We start from the raw sequence: 10,981 nt of genomic DNA, 5'->3' as shown, positions 1-10,981 counted from the left end.
TCTTTCTTTTTTAATATTTCACAATTTCGATTAGGAAATAAGAAAATATATATATTTAAGAATGTCATATGAAAATAATATAATTATATTATAAGATATATTCATATTTTATAATATTATGAAGGATATATTTTATAAAAGTCTTTCAGATAAAATAGAAAATATTTATCTAATATATATATGTATTATATTTATTTATCTATTATTTATTATTATTCATTTTTATGTACTAATTTATAAATTATATTTCTACACATCTATAATTTTCATTAATAAATATGTAGTCATATTTACATTAAAGCACATTTATTATTACATTAGGTCATTATTAAATCTGTCTTGACATTTTTTATTGAACTAATTAATTTATTATAATACTTTTAAATTTTTCATATAATATATATAATATTACTTTATATATTTTAAAATAAATTTATATTCTTATACAAAATATTTTAATTATATTTTTCTTTTCTTTAAAAAAGTTATATATATAAACATAAATAACATATAACTGTATGAATTCGCACAAAAAAAAAAAAAAAAATTAAATAAATAAAATAAAAAATAAAATAATAAAAAATAAAATAAAATAAAATAAAATAAAATAATTATAAGAAACTTTTGCACATATTTTGGACTATTTTATTGGTTATATATATATATATATATTATTTATTCAAATTTTAATAGTATTTCTATAATTTTTTTTTTTTTTTTTTGATTAACCTTTTTTATTCATTGTCATCGTCATCATCATCGTCATCGTCATCATCATTATCGTCATCTTCATCATTGTCATCTTCATCATTGTCATCTTCATCATTTTCATCTTCATCATTGTCATCTTCATCATTGTCATCTTCATCATTGTCATCTTCATCATTATCTTCCTCATCATCATCTTCCTCATCATCATCTTCATTTTCGTCATCTTCCTCATCAGAATCTTCTTCTGATTCGCTACTTGAATCATTAAGTTTGATATTTTTCTCAGCTAATTTAATTCGTTTTCCAACCTCACGAAATCGTTTATTTACCTCTTGAAATTCCTTTTCAACTTTATATTCAGCTAATTTTTCAGCATTAGATTCTATTTCTTTTACATATGATTCATACTGTTCATTATATGTTTCATCGTAATTTTGATCCTTATTATGAGATAAACTTTTTAGTTTCATATCTTTAATTTCTTCATCATGATGACCTTCTTTGTCATCTTCTTCGTCCAATTCTAATGAATTACTTTCACTAGTTGTCGTTCCATCAAGTAAAGGATGGAATGATTTACCTACTAATACTTCTTTTTGTGAATCTTCATCTGATGCTTCATATTTTTCTAACAATGCTTGCAAAGTTGGAAATTTATTTTTTTCCGTAGAATAGTTATTTAAAAACGGTCCACTTTTAAAATATTCCTCATAATTAATGCTTGATAAATCTTCACCATTTTTTATTAGTCTTTTTTTCTCATTATATACATCATTAAAAGGTTTAAGTATATAAACTTTACAAGCTTTTGTCATATCATCACTTAATTTTCTCCATAATAATCTACATCCAGATATTAAGACTATAAATTCGTTCTTATCTAAATGTTCATTTTCAAGCCATTTTTTAAATATATCTTCTAATAAATCTTTAGCATTCTGTTCAGTTTCCTTTATTTTTTTCGTACAATGATCCCATTGTTTGCTTCCATACTTACGTGGTACTTTATGTTTTTTTCTTAGGAATTCAAGATAACAATATATGTCATAATTCATTTGATAGTATTTCTTTTTTTCCTTTCCCATGTTTTCTTTCCATAAATTAATCATTTTTTCTCTATTGTCAGAAGTTTCAGATAATTTAAATAGTTCTTTATTCAACAGATGATCCATTTCATGTTTTCCATTTTTAATATAAAATTTATCATGTAAATTTAAATTAAATTTTTTCCACATATCATCACATAATAAATCATTAAATACATCAGCGTTCTGTCCAAATACATTTTCATGTTCACTTTCAAATGAGTTCTTTAAAAGCAATTTTACCTTTAATCGTTCTTCCTTATTTGATTTACTTATAGAATCACAACATTCTGCTTCCATTAATTTCTTCTCAATATCTGATAATTTAACTTCGTTTAAGTTTCTCGAATATGTACTGCTAAATTGAACTCCCCTACAGTCATTATTATTACAAACAAGTACATTCTAAATAATAAAATAATACACACACACATATATATATATATATATATATATATATATATATATATATATATATATATATATATTACTATATTAATATATATTTCCTAAAATCAAAACTTACCAATAAAATCACATATAAAATTCCAAGTAATGATATCATACTTTTTCGAGAAAATAATAAATTTAATAATAAGTTAGTCCTATTTTCTTTTTTCGTCTGTTCTTCTTCAAAAGAGTATATTCTACAACCTTTAGCATTTACATCATTATTATCCATATTTCCTCTAGGGGAAATATAAATTGATCCATTAAAGATTCTCATTATTAATTAAGTATATGTATATATATATATTTATAAATATCAATTTTTTTTTAAGTATTCTTAAAATAAATAATGCTTTCTATTATAAAATTAACAAATATTTTCAATAATAAAATATAAACTGAATAGATAAATTATATATATATATATTTAAATATGTAAAATAATATAAAATTATTAATACTTATAATTACAACATACACAAATATTCTATGTATACATTTATATATAATACTTATTGTGCAAAAAAAAAAAAAAAAAAAATTAAAATGAATAATACACAAAATACAAATTAGAATATAATAAATTATTTGAACATTAATCAATAAACAAAATTTTTCGACATATATCTTTTTTTATGAATTTAATTTTAATTATTTTTTTTTAATTAGATTAAAACTTTAAAACGGTTTTTGTTAAGTATACGTATAAATAAATATATAAATGTATAAAAATATGTATAAATATATATATATATATCAAAAAAAAAAAAAAAAAAAAAATGAATTATCTTAAATATAAATAAATAAATTCAAAAATTCTTTAAATTTATATATAAGAATTAATTTTTCTTTCCTTAGAAAAATATAAACAAAAAAAACTTTTTCTTTTTTTTTTTCTAGAGGAAAAGAATATGGAAATATTAAAAATAACGAAAAAATAGGAAAATAAAAAAAAAAAAAAAAAAACAATTAGATTTATCATAAAAATATTAGATAAATCTAATTAAATAAATATACTTCTTTATTTATATATTACTACATTATAACAAGGCATTAACAAAATTTTTAATTGATATAATTATATTTTCTTATTTTACAATAAGCTAAAAAGCAAACATATAAAATAAACATATACAAAAAACTTAATTTTATTTCATAAATTAAAAAAAATATGTATTATACAGTATATAAAATACTAAAAGAATAATAAAATAAATAAATACACTTAATTGTACTATTATTTTTTTATGTTTTCCTTTTTTCCTTATAAGTATGCATTTTATTATTTTTCTATTATAAAATTAAAAATATATATATATATATATATTTTAGGGAGAATTCAGAATTTTTTTATTTTCATTATATTATTTTATATATATACCAAGTATAGAACAAATTATTTTATTAAATTATTTTTTCCTTTATGTAGAAAATATATCTTCTTAAAGACTTCTCTTTTTTCTTTTTTCAATTTAAAATAAAAAATCATAAGATATATATATAAATATATCAATATTTGTAAATTTACAAATATTCATTAATTTTTAATTATTATTTATAATTAAAAAATAAACATGAATTTTCCTAATTTTATAAAATAAGATTTTATTTACAGTGTATTTTATTTTACAACAAAAAAAAAAAAAAAAAAAGTGTATTAAAAAAGTTAAAATAGGTACATATCATAGCATAATAACAATTCCTAATAAAATAATAATAATAAGTAATAATAAATAATTAATAAATTTATAAATTAATTAATTAAGGTAAATGTACAAAATATTCTTAATAATAAAATATATAAAAGAAAATTTTTTTATATTATATTCATATATTTAATTATCAATAAATATATGATCATATTACATTAAAAGAAGGGGGTGGAAATTAAGAAAATAAAACATATATAAATATATATATAAAGATAATTCATCTATTATATTTATATATACATATTTTTTTTTTTTTTACTTTTTATATTTAATTAGTAAAAAATCATATTATACATGAAAAAAAATATAATAAAAAATTAACTAGAATGTGTATATATACATGCATATATATATAATATTAAGTATTTTAAAGTACATATCATAAACTAATAAAAAATTATTATTATTATTTTTTCTTTTCATTTATAACAAAAGAAATAATAATATTATCAACAATTTACATACATACATATATGTATGTATTGTACATATAATATAATAATGTGATAAAAAATGTAAAAATTATAAGTAAAATACCAAGTGTTAAAAAAAAGAAAACAAAAAAATATTTTAAAATCAATAAAGAATAATGGAATTAGAAAAATATATAATATAATATTTATTATGAACTCTAAAATATGGATCAAATGTATTTTAAGAATACATTTGAAAAATATTTTACTATATTATATATAAGATGTAACTATATATATATATAATATATATATATATATACATATTATATATATATATATATCTTATTTTCACAATAGAATCTAATATATTATAATAATACTTTTTACATTATTAATTTTTTTTTTTTTTTTGTCCCCCCCTTTCTTTATAATCATAATATATTCATTATTAATCCCTAGGTGTTTTAGAACAGATAAATATTAATGTCACATTTTGTAACTTCTTCATAAGTGCATATAGTACAATTATTATATTATTATTAAAAAAAAAAAAAAAAAAAAAATACAAATATTATAATATTTATTAAGAAAATATATATACATATAACATAAATATTATATATATTATTTATTTGAAATTCTTTCATTATAAAATAATGTTTACTTGAATATATTTTTTTAAATGCACATTAAAGAAAAAAAAAAAAAAAAAAAAAAAAAAAAATTAATCCTTCTAATAATTAATATATAATTTTATTAATTTTTTTTTCTGTTTTTATTTGATAAACATTTGAATAAATTAATATCTTTTCTTATATATAATGAAGACGGAATTTAGAAAAATTAATTATAAAATGTGTAAAATATATAAATATATTAAAAACAAAAAGAAAGAAAAATGCTATTTTATTTGTAAGATGTTGCATAATTGATAAGAAAATAATATAAAATTAAAAAATTTATATAATCATAATACCTTTTATTTATAAAAATTGAAAAAATATTATATATATATTATATAAATCTTAGTAGTGCCACAACTTTTATTTGTTTAATAATTTTGCTTTCATATGAATACATATATGATTTTTTTTATAAAAAATTAGGATATATAAATAAAGGAAATTTAGAAAAATACAAATTAAAAAAAATACATTAATTTTTTTTTATTTAAGCTATATTTAAGTGTATTAAAATATAATTTCTTTAATTGAAAGCAAATAAATAAATAATATATAATATATAATTTTTAATAATATATTATATTTATTACAACTTTGTATTTTAATAATATTTCTGTTTATATACTTAAAAAATAAATTTTTATAATTAAAATTATATGTTGATTTTTTATATATAATATAATAAAATTTTGAATATAATGAAATATATGCATACATATAAATATAAAAAAATACGTGCGTTATTTTTATGATACATTTATAAAATATATTGTTGATTATTATATTATTCTGTTTATTTATTCATTTTTTTTTTTTATTTGTTTTATTTTATTTTATTTTATTTTAGTTATTGTTATTATGTTATAATTTATTTATTTACTTATTCCATTTTTTTTTGTTTTTTATTTATATGTTTTAAAGAAAATAAATATGATATTATTTATTTTAAAAAAATATATTATATATATAACATATTTTAGTTTTTTTGGTTTTTCTTTTCTTTATTTTTTTTTTTTTTTTTTGTTGTAGTTTAATATATTTTCATATAATTAATATTCAATATTTATAAATTCATATTAATTTAAGAATACATTTTTATATTATGTAATATATATATATGAAAATTTAAAAAATAAAAGTATTTTTTTTTTTGGAATAGATAATTTTCTGTTTTTGTTTCCGTTAATTTTTTTTTTTTTCTTTTTAAAGGTTATATATGTAGACATTCATTTTTGTGTTATTTGCATTTGTGATTTTGTTAAGAATATATTATTTATATTGATACCTTGTTATTTTATATAATTTTTTTTTTTTTTTTTTTTTTTTCTTGGAGTATCAATATGATTATTTTTTCATTTTAAAAGAAACCAAAAAAAAATAAAATAAAATAAAATAAAATAAAATAAGCATGAAGACACAAATATGTAAGAAAATGATAATCTGTACATATTTGAAGGGGAAAATTTCCCCCCTCATATTTGTGTTATTATTTGTAAGATGTGAAAAAAATAATTGAAAATAGTCATTTTATTTTATTATTTTTTTATTGGCATGTGTATTAATATACAAATTTAAATTAATTTTAAAATATACGTATTTGAGATTAACATATCAATGTATACATATATATATATATATATATATATGTATTTTTTTTTTTTTTTTTTTTCTTTTTTTTTGATAGATGATGATGATTCATAAAGAAAGGAACGGTTGTCAACTTGAAATATATAAAATACATAATAGAATGTTATCAAATGTAATGGAAGGTCATAGAAACTCTTTTTCTAACAATGAGAAAAAAAATAAAATGAAAGCACATTCATCTATGACATTAAATTATACAGAACAAGGAATTAAATCTCGTAATTTAAGAAAAGGTCCAAAGGAATATCCACCTGATAAAATACGAAGTATTATGAGTACCTTTGATAAAACTGTAAGTAAAAATGTTATGTATGATACCTATTATAAATTACATAATTATCAAAGGAAACAATTTCTTCGTATGGTAGATGAAATTTGGGAATATACAATTACATTTTCAAAAGAAAATAAAATAGACGAAAATTATAGATCCAAATACTTTTGGGAATGTAATAATATCCTTCAATCCAATTTAACAAAAATGGATAATGATGATAAAGACAATTTTGATAAATTTTTAGAATCTCATCCCGACCCATGTGCAACTGAAGAATTTGTTACATACATGGATAATAAGATAAAATTATGGGATGAATTTATAATAAAAAAGAAAAATGATTTGATGCTTATTTTAAAGGAAAGATTGCAAAGGTATTAATATATATATATATATATATATTATTAAAAGAAAAGAAAATTAAAAAAATAAACATAAATATAATGGATAAAAAATAAAAAATAAAAATAGCAAATATATACATACATACATATATATATATATATATATATATAATATTTTACATTATACAATATATATACATATATTCACATTTCATATATTTTCAAATAAATTCATTTTGTTCCATTTTCATTTATTTGTTTGATAAAAATTTTGTTGAAATTTTAATAAATCAAAGTGTGATTGTTAATATTTATAATTATTTCATTTTATGTATTATTTTATAATTTTTTTTTTTTTGTATTTTTCTTATTTTATTCGTATTTTTTTTAAATTTAATGATTATATAATTTATTATTTATATTTGTATTAATAATGTTTACGATTCTCAACTTTTACTTTTTTGAATAATATATAAAATATATATCATATATGTATTAATTTTTTTTTTGTTAAAGGAAAATTTATATTATAAATCCTTATATATATATATATAATATGTGTGTATATTTATATATAATTTATTATTATTATTATTATTATTATTATTATTATTATTGTTATTGTTGTACTTTTTTTCTTCTTCTCCTGATATATTTTTAATAAAAGACAAATCATACTTAATATAAATTTTTAAATAAATATAGTGATATTTTTATTTTTAAAAATAATGAGTGTAAAGAAGGAAAAAATAAAAAAAATAAAATATTGAAATTATATAAGGATATAATTCATATACAATAAAATTATTGTATATATATATATATATTAATATTCTCTTTTAAGGTTCACAACGTATTTATTATTTGTTATCTTTTTTTTTTTTTTTTCCCAGTGTTAATAAAAATAATATTATAATAAATATAAGTTGTATTTAAATATTCCCTAAGTATACAAATAAATAATTTTTTCCTAATTTTGAATAATTTAAAATTTGCTCCCATCTTATTTTCTTATTATATATATATTATATATATATATATATATATATATATATATATATATAATGTCCATATTACTTTTATAAACAAAAGTAAAAATAATATTTATTATTGCCCATTTGTAGGATGATTACTTTAAAAATTTAATATTTTCTTAGAACACAAAATTTTCATTTACTTAAAAAGACAAAAATGTTCTTGTGTTTTTCTTTAATATTATGTAATGTTTTTTTTTTATTATTAAAGAAAAAAAAAAAAAAAAAAAAAAAAGAATACACATGTACAAAAATTTTTCTTACTCACCATATACAAATTTGACATGCAATATTATATATAAAAATGTTTCTTTTTTCTTTTTCATTAAATACAAAATAATATATAATTTGAATATATTTTTTATATGAAATCCATAAAAAAAGGAAAAAAAAAACAATTTTTAAATGTAAAAAAATTAAATAAATAAAAAGAAGAAATTAATTTTATGCACATTTTCATTTTAAGCTATCTATGTGTCTTATGCATATAATATATATATATATATATATATATATATAGCGGACTTACATAAATAAAAACAAAATGAATATTTATACATATATATATATATATATATATATATATAATATGTTTAATGTATATATAATTCTTGATGGTCCTTTTTCTCCGTCCTCGGTTTCTTTAGTAAAACTAAATGTATATATATATATATATATAAAGACAAATATATATCCTACGAACGATATTTAATTATTTTAATTTTAATACATATATATATATATAATATATACTATAAATAATCAAATAAATATATATTAAAAAAAAAGTTAATAATAGAAAATATTAATATTTAGGAGAAAAGAATTAATCACACTTCATTAAATTATAACTTATTTTCCACATAAATATTTTCCTGTTTTATATATGTTTTGAATTATTTATTCTTCTTTTTTGGTTTCTTCGGTTTGGACTTCTTCATTTTTGGTTTCTGAAGATGAGTCGTTAGTAGCATCGGTTTCTTCAGCATCAGAATCTAAATCGTCACCATTATTATTGTTGGCTTTTGATGCTTTTCTGCTGGTGTATAAAGCAGTACCTATTAATCCACCTACTAAAACGGCTAAACCTGTGGCAACAGAGGATATTAAAAGTAATTTTTCGTTTTTCTTTTTCTTTTGAAGTTCTTCATCGATTTTATCTAAAGATACATTTTTGCTGTCATCTGATGAGCTTGATGGGGTTGAAGATGAGGAAGCTGGGGATGATGGGGTTGAGGATGAAGATGCAGATGGTGATTGTGAAGATGATGATGAGGAAGATGATGATGATGGTGATTGTGATGATGAGTTTCCTACAACATTATTGTTATTGTGTAAGGAACCCATATCTAATTGATCACCAAGGCATCTGTTAAAATATTTAAGGGCAATGAAAAAAGCAAAAAAAGAAAATACTTTGGAGAATCTCATTTTAAATTATAATAAAATTAAGAAAAATTAAAATTAAATAAATTAAAATAAAATAATATAATATAAATTAAAATAAAATAATATAATATAAAATAAAATAAAAGTTATTTTATAATTAAGATGCTTTTTATTTTATAATTTCTGAATAATTTTTTTTTTTTATAAAATTAACAATAGGTTAAAATTTTTTATAAAAATTTTTTTTATTTTTAAATTTATTTTACATAATAAAATAAAATATATATATATATATATATTTTTTTTTTTTAACTAATTAAATATATTAATATTTTATTTTTATTTATGAAATTAAAAAAGGAAAAAAATTAATAACGTTTTAATTTTTTTTTTTTTTTTTGCTATTATTATGTATATAATATTTTATATAAGTAAATATGTAATTATAAATTTGCTATATATGTATATATATATAATAACATATATAATAGTTTTTTTTTTTTAATATGCAATTATTATATTATATATACATTTATTTTACTATTATATTATATTTAAAACCTTATAAATACGTTGTATATTTGATATAATTTTATATGATATATATATATTATTAAATATTTTATATCAGATATATATATTATATATTTATATATAAATTATATTTATATAGTATAATATATATATTACTTGGGCTTTTTTTATAATATATAATATAATATTATATATATATATATATGTATATATATTATATATATGTACATATATAATATATATAAATATTATGTGAAAGGGAATTCCTTATATAATTATTTTTAAGTTCATTTTATGCTTATATATAATGTATTAATATAAAATTTAGATTATTATGTTCTTTTAAGGATTACAATATTATATAGTGTGCATGCAATATTAATAAAACCGTAACGACACACCATATATATGTATATTTTTTATATTTTTTTTTTATGAGGGACCATTAATATATTTAAAATATATGTTTTTTTTTTCAAGGCCAAGAAAAAAAAAAAAAATCTTAAAGCATATAATATTTATAGAATATAAAAAAAATTGAAGAAAATTAAATGCAAGTTTTTTTTTTATATATATATATATATATATATATATATTGATATTTATTATAAAAAATATATATTATATATATAATAATATTTAGTATATTATTAAAAAAAAAAAAAATTACCTTTCTATTTATAAATATATTTATTACTT

General features: G+C 16.1%; 3 protein-coding genes across 3 annotated transcripts; 1 reads left to right on the top strand and 2 right to left on the bottom strand.

Annotated features, from left to right (window-relative positions):
- Positions 1-734: 734 nt before the first annotated feature.
- Positions 735-2,523, bottom strand: PGSY75_0532300 (exported protein (PHISTb); the record flags this gene model as incomplete). Its single annotated transcript, XM_018784596.1, has 2 exons — positions 735-2,201; positions 2,323-2,523. 2 exons carry the CDS (start codon positions 2,521-2,523, stop codon positions 735-737), a joined length of 1,668 nt encoding a protein of 555 aa, XP_018643251.1.
- A 3,966-nt stretch (positions 2,524-6,489) lies between these two features.
- On the top strand, positions 6,490-7,362 carry PGSY75_0532200 (exported protein (PHISTc); the record flags this gene model as incomplete). Its single annotated transcript, XM_018784595.1, has 2 exons — positions 6,490-6,549; positions 6,742-7,362. 2 exons carry the CDS (start codon positions 6,490-6,492, stop codon positions 7,360-7,362), a joined length of 681 nt encoding a protein of 226 aa, XP_018643250.1.
- Positions 7,363-9,259: 1,897 nt separating this feature from the next.
- PGSY75_0532100 (early transcribed membrane protein 5) lies at positions 9,260-9,790 on the bottom strand (the record flags this gene model as incomplete). Its single annotated transcript, XM_018784594.1, has 1 exon — positions 9,260-9,790. One exon carries the CDS (start codon positions 9,788-9,790, stop codon positions 9,260-9,262), a length of 531 nt encoding a protein of 176 aa, XP_018643249.1.
- Between the last annotated feature and the right edge of the window lie 1,191 nt (positions 9,791-10,981).

The sequence above is a fragment of the Plasmodium gaboni genome, chromosome 5 (assembly GCF_001602025.1).
Source record: "Plasmodium gaboni strain SY75 chromosome 5, whole genome shotgun sequence".
NCBI classification, from domain to species: Eukaryota; Apicomplexa; class Aconoidasida; order Haemosporida; family Plasmodiidae; genus Plasmodium; species Plasmodium gaboni.
This window is presented reverse-complemented; position numbering and strand designations above follow the sequence as displayed.